Below are 20,745 nucleotides of genomic sequence, written 5' to 3' on the forward strand. Positions count from 1 at the left end.
TTAGTGCTAATCTGGGCTGACATAGCCCTACCGATAGAGTTTAGTTTAGTACGTAGCTCTGTACGTGCGACATGTGTGCTAGTGCTGAGCCCCTTGCTGGATGCATACTCCAGGCCAACAGGTCTCCAATCAGAAAAGGGTGAAGAAGGGCATGAAAATGATGCCAACACCAGAGAGTCACAGACCCCCCTCAGTAGTGGAAGACAGCAACACTTCTCGGCTACGTGCTTTACCTACCATTTTTCCTACAAAGAAAAAGCTACCACAGCTGCTTGTGTAACAACAGGAGGCATGCTGCTCCCTCCCTTTATACCCCTTATAAAGTATTTATTCAATCTTTTGCCTGCAGAGGGGAGGCACACCGAGCAGGAGTACAACCTTATGTATCCCACACGGAGAAGTGAAATATCGTTAAGTCCTTCTAGGTTTTAAAACGGCCAGAAACCGAGCATTACAGCAGCTATTATGTGCCGCACTGCTGGCTGCCTGGCCCAGATATTTGCAGCACTGCAGGAGCGAGATGCCTTTGCCAGCCGCACAAAGCACCACGCTTGGCAGCGTGGGCAGCAATCGAGCAAATGAACCGGCAAAGCCCGGCTGCTCATCAGCAGCCTTTCAAAAACACTATAAACTATAATAAGGTAGAGTATAAGCCCCTGGGCGGCGGTTTGCCGGGCCCGTCACCCCCATCCCGCCGTCTCCCACCAGGGCTGGGGCGGCACCGCGCGCATGCGCGGCCGCGCAGCCCCTCTCGCCTCCCGTAGAACTCATTAGCATAGGGCCCGTCACGTGGCTTCCCCCGAGGGCCGCAATGGCGGCCACCAGGTACCGGCGGTTCCTGAAGCTCTGCGAGGAGTGGCCGGTGGAGGAGACGAAGCGGCAGCGGGACCTGGGCGTCTTCCTGCGGCAGCGGGTGGCGCAGGCCTTCCGCGAGGGCGAGAACACGCAGGTGAGGGCGGCGGGGAGCGCCCCCCGGCGCTGCGCCCCGACCGGGGGTGGGGGATAGTGTCGCTCGACGCTCTTTAACGGCCGCCGCGCGCCATTTAACGGCCGCTTGTGTTGGGGGGGGGTGTAGAGGAGGGGTGTCGCGCGCCGCTTAACGGTCGTTTTGGGGGGGGGGTGGGCGCATGCGCGCTGCGCAGCCCGCCTTTTCTCCACAGGCGCCTCGCGCCTCTCCCGCGGCGGCGGGTGGCGGGCGGGGGGGCGGCGGCGGTTGTTGCCACGCTAAAGCGTTACAACCCCGTGCTGGTCTCTTCTGGCCGCCGCTGCCGCCGGACCCTGGTGTCGCCTGGCCGGCAGCGGGGGCCACTTGTGCTGTTTAAGGGTTGCTCTGAGGTGTTTGCAACGGTCGCCGCCGTTTCTGCACACAAGCATCAGGATCCTAGTGCTGACAGCACTGAGGGTCTGGTGTGTTCCCTGCCTGGCCAGAAATCGGTGACTTTTTCCTGTTAAAATCCCCAGTGCATAGTCTAGTCACTATTGTTGATTCATGTGCCTCAGAGTTGAAGCAGTTAAAACTGGACGATAAGCTGTTGCCTGCAGGATACCAAAAATAATTGGGCTATTTCCTATTACAAACTTTCCTTTAGGTCTTTTCAGAGCACAGGATGGGTTGATATGGATGTTTGCTTTTCTTTGAAATCTAGGCCTTCTAAGTTTGTGCCAGCCAGCTCCAAAGCTTATTCCCAACCTAGCAGGAGAACAGCTTCAATTTTGGCTAAATTCTTATACCATTTACAGCACATGAGTTGGAGAACCCCGTTACAGTGATGATGATGGAACTGGAATACACTGCAAATTTGTTAGCACTGTGGTGTAATTGGTTTTGTAAGCATGTGTTGTTTGCTGTGATTCTATGATGACAGAATGATACGATAGTGTGGATTACATAGGGATGTCTAAAATTGTCCGACACCGTTAAGATGCAATGTTATTAAAGTTGGGCTCTGGCTACAATTGTAATTCTATTGGAGTTCAGACTTTGGTACTAAAATAAATTGGAAAAGTTAATACTTGGGCTGCAGTCTTCTAAAGATTTGGAGATGGTGCTCTGGAGTTTAAATGTGCCCTTTCTTACTGTAAAAACAGTGAAGGAGGCTGTTCCAGATGTGGGTTTTCTGTTTAAACATACCATTATAGGCACCTAATTCTATATTGGTCACCAGAATAATCTGTAGCAGACATTTCAGAAAGTGCTTATTAGTTTTTCATATGCTTAGGACAGCTAAATATGCTTCACCAATTGGCTACGAGATCCCGAAAGCTGCCACTCATCTTGAAAATCTGAATTGATGCCTGCAGCACTGATGTCAATTTGTCTGTATAAAGGCTTAATACAGTGAAATGAAATGTACTGGCAGACAGCAGGAGAAATTTGTGAAAAAAGAACTAAAACTATAAAGGCTTTATCACTTTATCAGTCTAATGTCTATTTTATTCACACACAGTAAGATTTGCTAGTTTTTTTTTCTTTTTGGCAATACTGTTTCTGCTACCCATTTAATAGCTATTGCTGCTATCATTTTCTAAAACACCAGCAGGATCATTTGAAATGTGACTGCAGAGTATGTTAAGCTGAAGATCACCTGCAGCATGATGCTGCTCCCTTTTGACAGTCTGTCTGTCCTGATACTCTCTCTCCTGCAGCAGTTGTTTCCTGCAGAGGAAGGAAACCGTTTTCCTCATTTGCATGGGGGAGATGTTACCTGCCTTGTGCTGAACCTGTGCCACTGTCCCCAGGGCAGATTAGCCATGTCATTTTATCCTAACTTGTTAGCTGTTGATACTGTTCTTACTCATGTATCCATCTATTTTAATCATTTATGTTTGATGTCATTGAACAGCAATGCAGAGTTCTGATCAAGTTGGCTCCTGTTTTAAAATAGAAAAAAAAAAAGGTGATGTGTCATATATGCTGCTAAATAAATGTCTCTGCAAGGCAGATGCACCTCTTGAGGGCACCTAAGAGAGGTTTGTGTATTAGCAAAATCTTTCCAATTTACTAGATCAAAATAGAAATCCATTTACCCTTCACAAGCTGTTCAGTGTCTTTCCTGTTGCTTTTTCCTAATCAAATATAAACTATTTTTAGCCTTCATCAGGATTTTTTTACCTTATGTTCTTATCCTATAGTACTTTATCCTATTTGACCCTTCAGAATAAAACAGGAGGCAAAACTAGCCTTTGAGCAAAGACATCTTGTAGATTTCACAGCACTGGCTAATAAGCATGAGAAGAAGAAAACTGTCCAGCTATATTCTCATTAAGTGGGTATTCACAGTTGATCTGCCAATTCTTCTCAAGCAGAATTTAAGGTCTGTTCTGGAGATTACATACTTTGTTACTCTTGTAGGCCAAGCTGGGCAGAAGTGGAGGGGAAAGAACATACTTTGTATTCTTGAGCAGCATAATAGGGGTCACCAGCATCCTACATTGTACTGAGAAGTCACTTAAACTGTTTCTTCACTGTCCTTCACACAAATCTTTAGTTGAAATGAGAAGTTTAAAGTAGAGTTGTGAGATACTTACATCTCTTTTCAGATTGCTGACCCTGTGGCCTGTGACCAGATGTATGAGAGCTTAGTCAGAATCCACACCAACTACTACAAAAATAAGGTGAGCTTTGGCATTAGCTGTCATTGTTTTAGCATGGCTGCCTCATTCCAGCAGGGTTTCTGGGAATTTATAGTAGACATGGGAAAGGTGAGCTGGATATAACACTACTTGGTGCTTTTGGTCTCCCCAAGAAAGTTGCAGACATCTTTGCCTGTTTGACATAAATGGACAATGCAGTTCTTGCTGTGGAAGAACAGAATTCTTAGAGCTTGACTGAAAATGAGTTTGAGCTCTAGTCTGTGGTGACATTATTATTTGCTGTAATGCGTTGCAAGTAAAATCCTCTCTCTCCCTTTCTCTTGTCTACTTGCTCATTTGTGAAGTATCCACGCCTGAAAGACACAACCTTCACTGGAGTGACAGTAGAAGATTGCAAGATGATCCTAGCAACAGGTACTAATACGCTGTTTAATTTGAGAGTAACCCTTTGCAGGAGACAAAGTACATTGCTGTCTTTGTGGTATTCACTACGTGACTTCTAAACACCTGTGACTAAAGGATAGAATGGGACTGCTATGCAATTATATTAGGATATTTAAAGAGGAATAAGGTCAGGCATTATTGAGAAGTTCTTAATTATTAATTTGTCAGGGCAAGGAGTTGATTGTATTTTGCACCAGATGGAGATAGCAAAGGGTTTTGTAAGGGCTGTTTGAGACTGGATGGCAGGAGCTGTGGGAAAGAAAAACACGGTATATATTTATCACATTATTCTAAAAATGCTCAGTTTCTATTTTATTTTGTTCAAATTCCCTTCAGTATTTCTTCTCTTGGATTAGACTTTGAGAGAAAACAGGGTACCACTATTCACAAATTCACTCAGCCAAGTCATTTATTAAGTGCAGTGTAGGAATCTAGTGCAGTTTTGTTCTGCTCCAGTTCCTAACTTTGATTGCAGTGTGTAGAAACTGAATATTAGTTGTTAGTGATAAGGGACTCACCACACAATTGATTGGATGGGAAAACAAACTTGCCTCAAGCACTGAAATAGAAATTCATTAAGATGAAAAGTCAAAAAGAAAAATATACATAAGGCAAAGCTCTTGTAAGAGAGCTTTTATTTCTTTGCTTTTCTTCCTCTTTCCCCATCTCTCCTCCTTCTCCTTTTGCAGACATTCTGAAACAGATGGAGGAAATGAAAAAAGGGACATGGAAAAAATTGCGAGAAAGATTTTATGCCAAGAAATCTGAAGAAGACTCAAAGTGATAGGCTATTCCCCAGCTTTTCCACTGTATATATTCCTAAAGCATTGTATGCTGCCATGATGAATAAAGCCATTCATTCCTCTTAGCAACATTTTTATTCAGACATACCTTACACATTTTTTTTTCCCTCTCCCCTTTTCTTGGGGGGAGGTGTTGAGGGAAGGGATCTAGGCCTTAAGTAAACACATTTGTGCTGAAACTATTGGAGCAATGGAGTATAGAAGAATGAACTTTGTTTTGTTAGACCAGAGACCTGTAGGTTAGGAAAACCTGAACAACCGGGAAATGTACAGAGCAAATAAGTAGAACCATGTTAGCTTGAAACTTGATTGCAAAGACAATCAAGTTTTAATAATGAAAAAGTGGGAAATACAGGCTTGGCTTGTAAGTGTGTGTGTTATCACTGGTTAACAGTGAAACTGCAGTAAGGGATCACCTTTATTTTTTGGTTTTCAGAAGTCCTAGCTATCTGGAAAGATGCAGGAGAGGGCTGAAGGTGGTTGTTTGCCATGGGGACATGGAACAGTACAAGAAAGATTTTAACTGACATCTCAAGCTAGTACCCTGTCGCCAATGCTGCAGTAGTGTCACTGTTCCAGCAAGGTATATGCAGATTTTCCTGGGAGGGACGAAAAGATGCTGTATGGGTTGCTACCTATTTGCTAACAGGTAAGGATAGGTTTTAATAGTGTGTTGCTGATAGGGCTGCCGTAAACACAGTTCAAGTGTGATCAGTCCATACTGTGGCCTATTTTTAATTCTTTTTTGACACTTTAATGCTTGCATCAATGTCTGTTTGTGGGAGGCAGGGGGCTGGAATGTGTTAGCATAACACTGAGTTGTGTTTGGGATGGCTACAGAGCTGCTTGGCTTGGGGAGGATGAGTGTCTAGAACACAGCTATGCCAGGACTCTGCTTGGCTAAAGGAAGCACCAACAGCTGCTCCTTTTTCTGTATTTGAACAGTGTTTTCCTGGCAAGTAGTGACAGAATCTGAAACTTTGCAGCAGGCTCTAATCCAAAGCTTCAGAAAACAAGGCTATGTTTGAGGTAGTTCTTCATGATAGCATTTTTTTTTTACCTTCTGACTTGAATTTCATACAACTTTTTAACATTTAACATCTGGAATTGAGAGCATTGGGTTGTAGTGTACCTTGAGTAATACAGCCTTGGCCTAGCTTCAGGTCTTTGGATTGTTCTGCACTTTTTTTTTTTTTTTTAATAATAGCCACATTGCATACCAGAACACACAGGAAGGGAGCTTTCTTTATCATGTTTCATTTTTTTTATTATAACTTGCTTTTGTATTTAATTTAGTTAAGGCAATTTACAATTTAGTTCTTAAGTAACAACAACAACAACAAAAGGTAAAACATTACACCAGAGATGAAATTAAAACACAGGACACCCCTTCACAGTGAACTCCTGTAAACCTGCAGTCTCCTACTACAGCCCAGATATTCTTTGTCCACAGAATGCAAAAGACCAGTTCACACTAGTAAGAGCTTTGCTGCTCATCCTCATCTGGCAAGATAAATTATCAATGCAGCTCCTTGAGTTTAGCTCCTCTTTACTGCACCACAGAATTCTTTAAATGGAGAAGAATCAGCATGGAGCAGGTATGGCAGATACAATGGCTGGTTTGCAAAGGTCCACATTTACTATTGACACTCTTGGAATAAGTTAAATATTGCAGCCCTACAGCAAGTTACACTACCAGTAGTATCCTTACCCAAGGTGCAGGCTACCAGAATGTAGTGCATGGAGATAATGATACAACTCACATTTGCAAAATAAAGAGTTATTGCAATGAGGAATAAAAGTCCTGTATAATTTATCTTCCTACGAGGGCATTAGAGTAAGTTGTGGGTCCAGGTGTCATAAGGAATCTCTGCCAGTCACTGGTTTCTGTTCGTTGCTCAGCAGAATTGCTGAGAAGCGATCTAAGGAAAATATTGACTTTGAAGCCTCTCAGTGTGGTCTGGCTTTCTCTGACAGTGTTATCCATGTGTGAACGCCAGGAACAAGCAGCCCTCATTAGTTGACACATCCGTTTAGTCCCTTGGTGGGTGAAGCTGATGCTTGTACTGTGTTTTAGTGGTTCATGGTATTCTGGACATCCACAAACCCCATCCTTTGTCTCCGCTTCCTTTGCTCTGTCATCTAGAGTTCAAACAAGGACACAAGTGAGGTAGGAAACCAGACTTTCTCCTTTTTATTCATCAACATTCTTGTCAGACATGTGACTGACTAGGCTGCTTTAAGCATCTGCCAGAATGCCCTGTGAGTTAGACTCTAGCTGATGAGGAATTAAGCTATCAAAAGGCACATGTCCCAACTGTCCTTGACCTCAAAGACCTGCAAGAGCCCTTTGCTTTGTATCTGAAGCTGTATGGGATTGGGCTACTACTGTCTCCTGTTCCTTGGAATCAGTGTCTATTTTGGTAAGTACAGTAGCTTTCTACAGCCAGGTGTTCCTCAAGTGTTCCTGTTTTTAAATGTGTTCAGTACCTGCTCCTTCAGCTCGTTCAGCTGGGATGTGAGATGGGACACCAGCTTCATCGTGGAGTTGAGTTTGTCCTGAAGATTTCGAATCTCATTCTGCTCCCCTTCCCCTTCATTGCTAACCAGCGACATGGCTCGCATCCGGGGGAACCAGTCAAGGTTCTTGTTCTGAAATAGCGAAGTTGGAGAGAGGGTGAAGAGAAGGGAAGAGACCAAGTAGGATTTAACAGGAACCATTTGTAAGCCTGCTATACTAAGAGAGTAGAAGAAATTCTCGAAAGATTGGCTTGTCTGGGTCTTTGCAAGTTTTTCACTAATGGTCCATTTACTTTCCAGCTTTTTTCTTACAGTCTTCTGGGTTCAAGTTCAGAGTTTTTTCTTTTCCAGACCTCCTTGCTCTCCTCTCCTGCTTTCTATCTAGTCTATCTCAATGTTCTATGCTCTTGATTCAATCGTTAAATATCCAGTACTTCTAGTCGGCAATGTCTTGTTGGCTGAGATTGCAAAGTAGAAATAATCAGGTAAGAAAGAATTAAGGGACAGCTACATAATTAAACATTTTCCAAAAGTTCTGTCTTAAACAGTTTATTTTTCTTTGTCAAGCCCATTGTTCTCAAATGTTTCCCTGGGGGTAGCCAGGTTGCAGTGGTGAAAGCTGCCCTGCCTGGGAGGACATGTACCTTTATCATCTGTGCCACATAACTCTCTGGCCCTGTGTAGTCAGTCTTGTTCTTCACTCGCACCAGCACTATGAAGTACAAGTAGTTCCACATATTGTGCTCATATTTAATATGCTCCTCAAAGGACACTGTCTTGTTATCAAACTTGTCCCTTTCAAGACCTGGCAATCAAGAAAGAAGATGGGGAGAGGAGAAGGTAAGCAGTGAGCAAGCAAACAAATGTGAAAGGAAGTACAGATAATTGCATCCTGTCCCAGGTGTGACTTTCAAAAAGTGCTTTTAATAATTAGTTGGCATTTAGCACAAAACAAGCATCCAAAACAGGGAAAATAACCCAGCTGTGTATTCAGGATGCTTCTATTTAAAGTGCTACTAGCTATGTTTCCTGCATACATATCTGAAAGCATAAAAGTAGATCTCTCAAGAAAAAAACAGCTAGTCTTCTAGTCTTTTGGGGTATTTTTTTTTTGGCTGCCTGCCTACAACCAAGAACATTCTGAAATGTTTTCCTGAATTTTATTTCCTTAGTAATACGGTGCTTTTTTTTCCACTTGATAAGTGACAGCCTCGGGAGTAATAGATGCACAGCAGTGAGAACATCACAATGTGGCATTTAGTTTAACACCTCATTAACAGAAGACAAGTAGAAATACAGCTAATTTCTCCCCTCTCAGTTCATGTCCTGGTTTAAGCCTGCTCATATTGCAGTGACCCACTGGTGGCCAGATTTGAGTTTCTGCTGCAAACTCGACAAAAACCAAAAGCACCTGAAGCTTCATTCCTTCCCTTATGTTTAGGTTAACCTTAAAAGAAAGCTTGTCTCCAGGAGAAACCATGAGAAGGGAAGTCCTGTATACACACTGAGCCAAGGTTCTAGCACTCACCACATATGAAACAAGTTGTCTTCAGTATTTCTTCCTTCTTCTGCTTCTCGCTTCTCAGATCAGCAAAGGTATCAATAATGACCCCAAATATGAGGTTAAGGACAATGATAATGACAATAAAGAAGAAGAGGAGGTCGTAGACAACCCGAGCAGGAAACAAGGACTCCTGCAATGGATACAAGGAAGAACAAGCATCTCTTTCACACCTTTGTTTTAGTCACTCCAACAGGGGCCAGCAACTGAGAGTGCAAACAACAGGGATGTGATAGGGGAAGAGAGGTGGAAAGCAATGATAGACAGCTGAGGGGAATAGAGGTGAAAGTGTCAACATTTCCAGGGAAGAAGGGCAGCTGCATTTGTGGTAAATGCAGCAGGGCTGCATGGAAGAGAGGAGACCCGTGTGCTGCCTGAACTCACATCTTTTGATGGCTTCCGCAGAATGTCACCTACACCCCCGCCATTCCTCAGGCCATGGTTCAGGACAGTGACGATGCACATCAGCAGTGTGTCGCAAGCACGTTCCCACTGGTCAGCATCTGTTTCTGGAACGCCATCGGGGGAAAAAGAAACAATATAGACAGGGCAGAACTACTAGGCTACTGCAATGAAACCAAGTTACAGGAATGAGATCTCCTGCAGGGATGCTGTGGCGTAATTTCCTGGAAGCAGGTACTTGTGTAGCTCCTGACAAGCCTCTTTCCAGCGACTCCTCCAGCTTGCTTCTTCCTCTGGAGGAGGCTGTCTGAGTGCTCCTGAAACTCCTGCTTTCCTTTATGACTAAAACAATCTACATCAACATTTTAATGCTGGAGGGGTCTGTGCAAATTTTGCAGGTTTTTCACTTTGCAATAGAGTGGGCTGCTTCTGTCTGTTTTTCTTTCTTTGAAAAAGATACTGCAGGATTTTTCTGAGTTTGCTGACAAATAAGGCAGCCAGCCTACTCTGCTGCTAACGTGGTCAGCCTTTTTAACACACTTACCTTCCAGGGCAGTGGGTACAGTGGAGCAGCTAATTTTGTCACCACTGCATGACTCCATGAAGGTCTCCATGTTCCTTTGCATCCCCAAGGGATCATCTGCAAGTACAAGAGACCACAGCCTTGTCAGAGCATCTGCTTGTCCTAGTAAAGCTCTTTGATCCTGTCACAAGTGCTCTTCAGCTTCATTCATGGATCTTGAACACTATTTGCAAAAGGTTTCTTATTCTCCTAGCCTTTTATAGGCTTTGAATCTTTTGCTCACATTTCAGAAAGACCTCTACACTGCTAAAGCTTTGCTTATAGCTGAACATCATCCTCTCTGTGATCCCTCCTAGTCCCCCAAAACCCTGTTCTCCACAGCACTAGGTTCCGACATCAGCACAGAGCTGTCTGCTCCGACAACCCTCAGACTAGTGCTAAAACCCCTGAAGTAAATATACACACGCTCGCAGATGGAAGGGAGCAGGGTTCTTATCTGCCCAAGATGATGCAATGGTCCAGCTACAGAAAGGGGACCCATTAGTCCCTCCATAGCCCAAGCGCTGCAGGCAGTGATGGCAAGTCCTAACCTTTGGCTTTGTTATCCGGCAGTCGGTCCACTTCCAGGATGAAATCATCTTTCAGGAACAGGAAGCCCACAATGGAGAAGAGGTAGACGAGGATGAGAGCTAGGAGGGCTGTCAGCAGGATGGAGCGCCCATTCCGTGTCACGCTTTTGATGACATTAAACAAGGTCTCCTCGCGGTAGATCAAGTCAAACAGCTGAAAAGGACCCAGAAGCAAAGAAATGCAGCAGGGTGCTATTCTGTGATAATGCTTGGCCTACCTATATCCTTTTTTTATCTTGAGATCTTGAAGCAGTCAGCAGATATTGACTATATTTCACATAAAGAATTTGTTTCCCATCTTACTATATGGGAAAATAGAAGAATGAAGTGACTTATGCACAGCAAGAGAGCCAAGAATAGGACACATGCACCCAACCTTTGCCTTTGTCAGCTCATGTTGCCTCCCAGCTGACCCAGATAAAGTATACAGTATAGATTAGAAACAGATAGCAAGTCCTGGACAGAGACAGTAATTGTCAGAAGACAAAAAGATCATCCTATGCAGAGATTGGAACACAGTGAGTTGTTCTCATTGCTGTTACCAGTCAATCCCTGCAACATTTCACAGGAACCTTCTAGCATCTAACTAGCTACATCTATTCCCCAAATATCTGAGTTTACCATACCAGGATACTGTAGAAGAGTTCATGCACAAAGAGGCCCAGGACACTGGTCAGGATGTAGCCAACGTGGTAAAGAAACTCCACATCCATGATCATGGCCTTGTACCCTCGAATGAAGGTCCCACGATTTCCCACGAAGCTCACCACAAAAACAATCTTGTTGGTTAGCTAGGAAACAACCAGGAGAAACAGAATGGAGTGTGGATTTCAACACTTTATGAATCCAGAGCAGCCTTCTGTGTTAATGGGGTATTACATTACTTTTCCAGCACAAAGAGAACTTACATTGAGAGCTCCTAATATATTCAGAGTGAGTCCAATTCCTAAGTAATATATTGACCGCAAGATCAGTGCCACGAGGAGCGGTCTGACACCATAGCGCTTCGTAAACAGGGCCATGATGGAGAAGCAGATCAGAATCCAGAACAGCAGGGAGATCAGTGGGGAATCCAACACTCCTGGGAAGAGAAAACCCATGACAATGAAATTAAATGCATTCTGCCAATTGGACACTCTGTGCTGCCCACTGAGAGTAAAGCCTGAAGAAGAACTGTCCAAAATAATAATAAAATAATAATGAGCTGATTATCATAGGGAGGAAAGAAAGAAAATACACTTGACTGCAAAGACCAGTATTGACTAAGATAGTCCTTACTAATACATTTTTCTAACATCTTTTATTGAGATCTCAAAAAACATTGTGGATTATTCAGACTTTGCAAAACAGTAGGTATATATTCTATCTTCCCCCATTTTACAGACAGGGAAAGTGCAGCCCAGGGAGAAGAGCCTTTTCCCTAAGAAGAAAGTAGTGGAAGAGTTCTGGAAACAAAAATCTTGACTGAGTCCCTTGCTCTGACCAGCAGAAAAGAGTTGGGGCTTCCAGAGCTGAAAAGACTGAGGGTTGGAAGAATAAGCGGACCAGTTTTCCTTATATTTGAGGATTCCCTTTCTCCTTCATTTTGAGGAGCAGTGGCTGCTGGGGCACTTACCCATAGAAGTGGCTTCAACATAAGGGTAGAAGAAAGCAATGATTATGTTGATGAAAACAGCTAGGTTGAAGGAAATGCTTCCCCAGAGAGTCATTCTGCGGGAGAACCAGTACATCAGCGGCATGCCTGGAGGAAGAGGAGACAAACACAAATATCAGTTAACTTTGTGCCAGCTGAGTAAGGATTTGTCCTCTCAGACGTCCTAACAGCTCAGTTCAGTACAGCTAATGGGCCCAAAGGGACCCTTGCCTCCAACTTCCTTCAAACCATTAATAAAAGCTCCCTCCTCATCTACTCAAATGCGAGTACAAGTTCAAAATGTTACGGCTCACATTTCTTGGCTTCTCAGCCCTTTGACCTGCTCTGGCACCATGGAATCAGATTGGCTTCACTCTTCATCTCACCTTCCTCCCTATCTCCCATCTCCTACATCCTCACTGCTTGTGTCCTTCAAAATAACAGTGTCTTTGTGTTCTCAGCACAGGCTCTCTGTCCCAGAGGAGACCCAGCCAGCAATTTCCCATCCATACATGAAACTTGTTTCCTGTTGAATTCCTAAGATAGTTTTGACTGGATCTGTAAGTATTTTCAGGGCTGCTGCACCACCTTTCAGCTGCATAACAGTATTTATAATATTTATATGACTCCTGACCATTTACTGATCTCCTTTTAAGCCAGGACCTTAGCCTAGTGTAGCCCCGAAAGCATCTAGAAAGGTCTGGATGGTGCAGGGAACCAAGTTGTTGATTCACGCATGTAGCTACTAGATCCTGGCTTAGGAGAAGGCAACTGAACATAGATGGAGAGAGGGCCTTCTAAAAGTAAACACCTGCAGGTATAGTGCAAGGGAATGTGCAATAAAACGCATTTTAAACTACTTGGCAATTTTACATGAAGAAAACCCATTACTGGGCTGGGAAGTCTTGCTTATCCTCTACTGCTCACAACCAGCCGAGTGCACTGTGCTCTATGGAGCAAGGGGCACAAGGAGTCTGGAGACCTGATCTCCAGGCTGCTGCCAGCGTTCACAGCCGTTTCAAAGCACTGCTGGCCTCCAAGTTTCAAAAAACAGGCGATTCAAAGTGCCCATCATGGCCTGAAGTGGAGTCTAAGGGAAGGTCTGGTTTGCTCTTACTGCGCAGTTTCTTCTGCCATTCCATTTCGTTGTGGAGGAAAGATGACTGGTCAAAGAAATCACTGACTTTGCTGCCCTGTTCATCTTGCTCAGTAGTGGTGAAGAGCCGATACTTCGTCTCCTTGGTGAGGAACTCACAGATGCCGGGCACTGGAAAGATTATCTGCTCCATGCTTCGGTCTAGGCGCACAATCTGCAGGAAGCAGGGGGAGAAGGGGGTGCAGTCAGATCCTGCCAGCACCGTGCTTTTATTTCCTCTTTCTTAGCCGCAATATTACATTCTCTTCCTTTCCCCCAAGTCCTATGGGATAAAAAGCAGTTGCGACTCATATAATGCTACAGATCGATCCAGCAAATGCAGCCCTCCCTGGCTGGGCTGGGAGGAAAGCTCACAGCACGTGAATCCTTGCTGGCCCGTCTGCAAGGAAAACCATCCCAACGAGCAAGGATGAGGCTGCCGAAACAGCTGCTTCCCAGCTGCTGCTGAAAGAGAAGGAAAAAAGGTTGGGGAGCCACTTGTTCCAAGGAACCCGCCTGGCTTCCCCTGAGCTCTGCTAGTATCTCCAGCTCACTGCAGTGCAAAGCGCCCGTCTGCTTCCTGCAGGCACAAGGATGGGAAGGCTCTTAGCATAAAATAACCAGGCATGAAACAGGCCTGAATACAGGTGGGATTCATCAACCATGAGCATACTGGAAACCCAACAGATAACAGGTCTTGCCTCAATCTGGGACGTGTGTTTCTCATAATAAGCCAGCGGGTCCTCCTCTTCCTCCTGGACTGGGGCTGTCGACTTCAGCATCTGCGTCAGCTGCTTATTATTCAGACTGAGCTGGGATGCAGGGAGAGGAAGAGAGGATGAGAAGGCTTCAGCCAGTGAAGGCCAGGGGGATTCTGATTTAACTCTCTGCACTGACAACATCGTTCCTCAAAATGTACTGAATCTGATGAGGTTCCAGGGAAAAGCAAATGAATTAAAGCTTCCTAAAGGGATACAAGAGCTCCTTGAGGTGACAGACATTCAATTCCCTACAATAATTACATCCAGAAAACTGCTAATCCACAAATTACAAATCAATGCCCATAAAACCCGAGGGAAATCATATTACTGCTGAATCTCATTCAGGATCTAAGGTACACAGGCAACAAATGACAGCAAAGGACTCGGCCCTTCTTTTTCTGAAGGGAAGGGGAGAAAGCAAGAACTACTAGGAAAGCCACCTTTTGAAGATGGTAAGGGACACGAGCCCTGCCCTACAGCGAGCTGGCCATTACCCTATAACCTGAGCCTTCCCAAGGGAGCATTACTGCTCTCCTCGGCTAGGTTTTAAGAGATGCAGATGCCAATGTGTTTGTAGTTTTAGCTACTAGGGCATGTTTAAGTTTTTCTTTAATCCCCTTGGTAATAGCAAAACACGTCAAACTCTAAATGACAGAAAACAGGGCAGACTAGCTAGGCTAGGAGAAGCAGCTTTTTACAGTCTCTAGCCTGAGTGGGTGGGGAGGCTCTGCTTTTGTTCTCAAGGACTTTCCATACCATGGATGAGATGCCTTCCTCCTCTTCCTCCTGGATTCGCTTCACTGGCTTCAGGAGCTGCTGCAGAGACTTGTTGTGTCGGGACAGCTGGAAGAGGGACAGCAATAGCTGGGTTAATAGAGGCTTGTGAGCAGCTTCTGCAATGCCATGTGTACCACAGAGGGAGTGGACAGCCAGCAAGCTAGAGGCCTGGGTTTTCATGGGAGACAAAAGCAAATTTCCCAGCTGTGGCTTCCCAGGGAAGCTGGCCTGGCTGGAGAGAACACATACATAAATATGGAGAAAAATGCGCAAATTGGCAAGTGGAAGCTACAGCACAGCACGGTGGGGAGCCCAGCCTGGCAGGGGGACCCGGCTGGAAAAGCAGACATGCAGGATTGCAGTGTCAGTACCTGCAGTGCCAGTATATAAATGTTGTGGCCGACTTCCCGGGGGGAGACCTCGGCATTCTCGCACTCCTCCTCTTGCAGATAGGCCTTCTTAATGACATCGACCTGGAGGGCACCAGCATAAGAGGAAGAGGTGAGCTTCTCCCCATTTCCCTGGCCTGTTTTCCTCCTCCAGCCACAAACATTCCAGAAATGTCATTAGGTAAGGAACACTTGTGCGTAAGGCTGTGTGCAGCTAGTACTACTGCAAGAGCTGAGGTGTTTTGGGGGTTGCAAATCAGAAACTTCATTAGGACCCACAGGCCTAAGGGATCCAGGCAATGGGTGTGAAACGGAGGAGGACAGGGGCTCACTGAGGGAGGACCAGCAGGGCGTTTCACCCCCCTTGGGCTTCAACCAGCCCCATCAGACCAGCGTGGCAGACAGTTGTGGCGTTTTGGAGCAGGAGGGGCTGGATGAGCACGGAAGCTTGGGGAGACCATGGTCTGCCTTGCACTAGAGAGGTGCAAACCTTGTGAGTGGCTGTACAGCCACCTCCTAAAGCAAACTTTACATGGGAGCTGCCAGGTGGGGAGAGTTGTCCTAGCTGCAAACCTTCCTGGCATTCAGGGTATGTCCTGGTGACGCAGGCTCTCCCCCATCCCCCAAGCCTTCTCCCCAGTGGTGTCTCATGGGCAGTTACACATCACCGTGCCGCCTCCGCTCAGCCCTTACCAGCTCCTGCGGGCGGAGGCTGATGAGGATCCGCTCAGCATTCTCACTGTCGTGTCTGCTCTCCATTAGGGCCAAGAGGAGCTTCGAGGCGTTGTCCTGGTGAGGAGAGAGACTCTTGCTAAGATGAGCTATGCTCTGCCTCTGTTGAGGACCTGGAGGACCTAACTCATGTATAACTCCCGCTACAGTGACCATTTCACCCAGCCGAACATACAGGCACCCCTAGCTGATCCATACATGTCCCACAGATGTGCCAGGGAGCCGTGAGTCCACGCAGCAGTGTCTGCACAGGCATGTGCCCGCCATCCCCCATCTGGAGGCTCTGCCTACCTTCAGCTGCAGGACCAGATCCATCCGGTACTTGCAGAGGGGGCTGATGTCGTTGAGGATGAGGGCCGTGATGATGTCAATCCCGTTGGACTCATGGGTCACGATGCAGCTCTAGTGGAGAGATGCATTTGTTATTCCATGGATGCTGCCAACCCTCCAGGTTCACCTGTGTTCCCTCCTAACACAGCCCAACTGCCCCCACACATGCCCAGGGGATGAAATGGTGCCCTGCCTACAACACTGACTGGACCCAATTACTCCAAGAGTCCCAAATCCCTTTTCTTCCTGGCAGCGACACCATCTGCATCACCACACAATGTAGCCAAGCAGGAGCTCATAATTCTGCAGCATCTTTGCTTCCATCAACTCCCCTGTTGTTCTGCTCCCTTTTACATCCTGAAATCAAGAGCTGGCCCTGTTTGCCTGCTGCTTTCCCAGGCAACCCCCGTGAAACATCCCAGGGTGCTGGGGACATCCTGGAGCTATAGTGATACCCACAGACCCCTTGGAGGCATCACCCCTGGGCCCACCTGGTTCTCATGGCAGGGCCCCTGGCAGTACTCGGTCAGAGTCTCCAGGGTCTGGGTGATGAGGGCCACGTTGTACTCGTTGATGTAGAGGCCCAGCAGCCCCAGCCCTCCTGTGGTACTGCCACACATGATGTCAAGGAACTGCAACGTCTCGCACACCAGGTTGTAGTTGGTCTTGTTGTTTTGGCACCGGAGGAAGTTCTGTCAAGCAAATCCTGCAATTACTGGCCTGAGCAGCATCACCGGGGGCTCTGACACGTGGTTCAGGTCCTGATCCCCCTCCTGACACCCCCTTCCTGGCCTCCAGCTCTCTGCTTAGGGGTGCAGTTCAGTGGAGAATTTGGCTACAGGTCAGCCCTGTAATGTAGAGACACCTCCGAGAGCAGCACCCAACTCCATGGACACAGTTGTGTCGTGACAGCTCCTGCCACAAGGCCAAGCAAAGTTATTCATAAGGGAGAGTAGTGCACTTGCAGATGGGGAAACTGAGACTGGTGCACTGCCCACTTTGGAGCCCAGTCAGGGCCAGAGCCCAGCTTTCCCGCATCCCAGTCCTGGGGCTACCTCTGCCCTACCCCCACTGATCCTAGCAGCCCCCATAACCAACCTGAAGGTCCCGGTTGTGGTTCTCACACAGCAGTTGCAGGAATCGCAAAATAGGCTCCATAATCAGGACCGTCACCCCCATTTCGTTGTTCTGGCCCTGCTCCCCAGTGTCATGGCCTTTCCGAAATCCTATCGCCAGTGGGTATCGGGAGGGGGTGCCAGGCATCACAAAAGCCTCTCCTCGTCCTAATGGGAAACCCAAACTCATTAGCATTGGGCTATCCAGCAAGGCAGCCCTTTGGCCCTTCTAGGGAAACTGCCATCGCCTACCTTTGGGGCCAGGATCAGGTTCATCTTTGTCCTCACGAGACTTGTTCCCGATGTCGCTCATGTTCACAGACACTGTAGACTTGGTCTCCTGCTGGGCCTTCTTCATCCGGTCATGCAAAACTTTGAAGAACTTCTCTGACTTCTTGTCACTTGTCATGAGGTTGTAAAAGGATTTCTGAGAGCAGTGAGGATGGCAATTTAAGTCTCCCCCATAGGATCCAAACTGTCAGAGCCTGCCCCTCTGCAGCCTAGCCACCAGCACTCGAGATCTTGCCTGCGATAACCTGATGAGCAAGTTTATTTCCATGCAACATCACTGGAGCTAACAGTCCTCTTGGATTTACAGAGGTGGATTGGTCCCTACCCCAGGCTCTCCTTTACCATAAGCAATGTTAGGCCCAGGGCCTGATGAACAGGGACTACAGCAAATCTGGGCCTAGAAAAAACAGTCTTTTGCATGTATCATTTGTTGGCTTCCTTGCGATAAGGGATTCAAAATAGCTTAAGAGTTACCACCCAAGAGCTGCAACTCATTTTAGCAATACCCAGCAGAGGGCATCAGCATTACTCCAGAAACCTGCTGGCAATAACCTGCCTCTTTCACAATATACAGCCCTCGAGTTTGACCCAGACACTAAGCTGGAAAATTCAAGCAGACAGAAGCTTCCACTGTTCTTCTTCTGGACGGCCAAACACACACAATCACCCTGCTAACCAGCATTTTGGCAAAGTCTGCTGTCCGTGGGCTGAGTCAAGAACCAAGGACTGCCCTGCACACCCCATCTACCAAGTGCTGGGACTGTAGCACTGCACAGATCAAACCACAGCTCCCTCGTTCCCTGAGGCAGGTGCCCACCACACAGCTGGAGCTCAGCACCTGAATCTCCGTGTTGCCGCCGTCCAACAGTCGAATGGCGAGCAGGATGCTCTCTTGGAAAATTTTCTCATTCTTGGTGTTCATGATGAGGTCAGCCACCAACTTGGTGGCCCCTTCTCGATCCAGCCGGCACTGGACAGCAGCGATAGCAGACCAGTCCTGGTCTTGGCCTGCACAAGAGGGCCCAGAGAGATGCAAAGCCATGACACCATCGTCATATGGGATGAGCACAGCTAACGTGCTGGGGCATCTAGGCAAATAAGTCCCAGTGGGACCTTTGACTTGTCCTTTTATCTGTCCAGATCCTTTCTCCCAGTGAAGCTGGGGGCTCTGAGACCAGCTGAACCTGAACAGACCTACAAACCTGAACGCATCATAGCTTGGGAGCCAGGTGTTCAAGGTGCATGTGAGCAGCACAGGGAGACATGGAAAGCACAGGAGAAAGGCACTCACCTCCCCCAGCAGCATCCACAATTTCCCCTTTGGAACTGGACTTCTTGTTCTGCAGGTAATTGTTCAGGAGCATTTTCCGCAGCAGGTTGCCCTGCCAAGATAAATAAACGTCATGAGGCTTCCAACTCTGGGGCCAGCACTAGAGCGGAGTGAGGCCAAGGGCCCACAGGTCACAGCAGGGATGATGCTGCCAGGCTTAAAAGTGGGACATGCATGGTGGAAGGAAAGGTCTGGAGGTGTACTGCAGGACGGCAATACTCACCCTCTCACCATACTTGTTCCTCTTCACCAGCATCTGTTGCAATGTCCTCAGTACTTTGATACAGAGCTTCTCTTCTGTCTCCATGAGGTCCTTGGTGTGCTGCACCAGCCTGGCCACACACAGCAGAGCCACTGTTACACAGGACAAGAGTGTCCCAACTCCCCCCAACTCTGCAGGCACACACCAGGCTGCACAACACTGCAAGGGATGAAAGGCTCCAGTCCTTCTCAACACTCTCAGCAACCCTTGGGCAATGGCAAAGCATCCTTACTTGGACAGGAAGCCTCCACTCTCGCATCGCTGGTAGGCCTCTGTCCCTTCCATGAAAAGCAGTTCCGGCCGGTGTAGGACATCCACCAGGACAGACAGTTCAGCCTCCACCAGGGGTTTCAAGCGATCCTCCAGGGCGTTGATGATGTCCTACAAATCACGGCACACACCTTTAGGGCCAATTCATGCCTAGGAAACATGAGCATGGGAGAGGGACCCACGCAATGCCAGTGGCTGCTTGCTTTCACACTGCAGAGTCACGCTGCACCACTGAACACACCACCCCCCTCCTCCCTGCCCCTTACCTGCAGCTTCTCTATGATGTTCTTGTAGTCCCACTGATTGGGGGTGGTGGAGACGCGGGGGAAGGTCCGTGTGGATGTCTTGTAGCTGGATGTGTTCCTCTGAACTGTGCTGGTGGAGCTGCTGTTCAGCAGCGAGCTGACGTGGGCATCAAGATCCATGGGCAAGGCAATGGAGCGGCTCTTGGCTGTGGGAAGAAGGAACTGAGGTTAGTACGACAGTGGTGGGGAGGCAGCCCAAGGGGGTTAGTACGACAGTGGTGGGGAGACAGCCCAAGCCATCAGCTGGATCCTACCACACTGCCTTGGGCCAAGCACCCCTTCACCAGCTCTTTATTTGCAGTAAAGATGATTTATGTTAAATACAAAAGAAAACACCCTCAAGCTAGTGAAGGGTCAAGTATTTCCATCCATCCCTCCCCACTGTAGCACAACATTGCCTAGAAACCTGGCCAGCCACCTGCTGTAGCACAGGAGGTGGCAGTGCGGCCAGTTTTTGGTTGGGAAAGCACAGCGCAGAGAGGTTATAAGCGCCCTGCCTAAAATTAGAAGAGGGAATCCTAAGACTCCAGCTCGCATCCCCACCCAGTATCTAGCTACGGAGCAATCCTTTCCATATGGTGACTCAGTGCTAACAACCCATGTCCTGAGTCAATCAGCCACAGGCGAGCTGAGGGCAAAGTCCTGCAGAAGGAAAACTGCTATAAATGCTGACTTTATTTCCGGGCCCTTTGCCAGCAGGGACACACCAGGAATCTCCCAAATAAACCCAGGCTTTGGTTATTCCCAGACCACCCTGCTAGCCCCTAGAGATCTAGCTCAAAATGCACATTTCTGAGTCAAACCTTGCTGTTCATGGCCAGTAACCCCTCAGCAGGGCACCCTGCCAAGACCCACAGAAGAAAAGACTGCTCTTGATCGCTGCTGGGAGTGGAGGCAGCCAAGGGTGGCTCCATCCTCGTCTCCAGCGGGGAGGCAGAG

General features: G+C 47.2%; 2 protein-coding genes across 2 annotated transcripts in view; one reads left to right on the forward strand and one right to left on the reverse strand.

Moving 5' to 3' along the window:
• Positions 1 to 780: 780 nt before the first annotated feature.
• Positions 781 to 4,906, forward strand: LOC134150947 (ubiquinol-cytochrome c reductase complex assembly factor 2). The gene is made up of 4 exons (XM_062595142.1): positions 781 to 949; positions 3,541 to 3,615; positions 3,939 to 4,008; positions 4,728 to 4,906. The coding sequence occupies exons 1-4, from the start codon at positions 812 to 814 to the stop codon at positions 4,820 to 4,822; spliced, it is 378 nt and encodes a 125-aa protein (XP_062451126.1). The 5' UTR covers positions 781 to 811; the 3' UTR covers positions 4,823 to 4,906.
• A 1,176-nt stretch (positions 4,907 to 6,082) lies between these two features.
• The window catches only part of ITPR3 (inositol 1,4,5-trisphosphate receptor type 3), a 43,196-nt gene continuing 28,533 nt past the window's right edge, over positions 6,083 to 20,745 (reverse strand). Inside the window, exons 35-58 of the mRNA XM_062595141.1 lie at positions 19,768 to 19,952; positions 19,464 to 19,612; positions 19,193 to 19,301; positions 18,931 to 19,021; positions 18,478 to 18,647; positions 17,601 to 17,775; positions 17,332 to 17,516; positions 16,725 to 16,925; positions 16,195 to 16,305; positions 15,865 to 15,960; positions 15,154 to 15,255; positions 14,762 to 14,848; positions 13,946 to 14,056; positions 13,227 to 13,419; positions 12,092 to 12,217; positions 11,385 to 11,557; positions 11,103 to 11,267; positions 10,438 to 10,630; positions 9,869 to 9,964; positions 9,307 to 9,431; positions 8,890 to 9,055; positions 8,006 to 8,166; positions 7,332 to 7,493; positions 6,083 to 6,983 (exon numbers count right to left, since the gene is read on the reverse strand). Of these exons, the coding sequence (XP_062451125.1) occupies positions 6,915 to 6,983; positions 7,332 to 7,493; positions 8,006 to 8,166; positions 8,890 to 9,055; positions 9,307 to 9,431; positions 9,869 to 9,964; positions 10,438 to 10,630; positions 11,103 to 11,267; positions 11,385 to 11,557; positions 12,092 to 12,217; positions 13,227 to 13,419; positions 13,946 to 14,056; positions 14,762 to 14,848; positions 15,154 to 15,255; positions 15,865 to 15,960; positions 16,195 to 16,305; positions 16,725 to 16,925; positions 17,332 to 17,516; positions 17,601 to 17,775; positions 18,478 to 18,647; positions 18,931 to 19,021; positions 19,193 to 19,301; positions 19,464 to 19,612; positions 19,768 to 19,952 (3,401 nt within the window). The 3' untranslated portion in view covers positions 6,083 to 6,914. The remainder of the gene's footprint in view (positions 6,984 to 7,331; positions 7,494 to 8,005; positions 8,167 to 8,889; positions 9,056 to 9,306; positions 9,432 to 9,868; positions 9,965 to 10,437; positions 10,631 to 11,102; positions 11,268 to 11,384; positions 11,558 to 12,091; positions 12,218 to 13,226; positions 13,420 to 13,945; positions 14,057 to 14,761; positions 14,849 to 15,153; positions 15,256 to 15,864; positions 15,961 to 16,194; positions 16,306 to 16,724; positions 16,926 to 17,331; positions 17,517 to 17,600; positions 17,776 to 18,477; positions 18,648 to 18,930; positions 19,022 to 19,192; positions 19,302 to 19,463; positions 19,613 to 19,767; positions 19,953 to 20,745) is intronic.

The sequence above is a fragment of the Rhea pennata genome, chromosome 25, assembly GCF_028389875.1.
Source record: "Rhea pennata isolate bPtePen1 chromosome 25, bPtePen1.pri, whole genome shotgun sequence".
NCBI classification, from domain to species: Eukaryota; Metazoa; Chordata; class Aves; order Rheiformes; family Rheidae; genus Rhea; species Rhea pennata.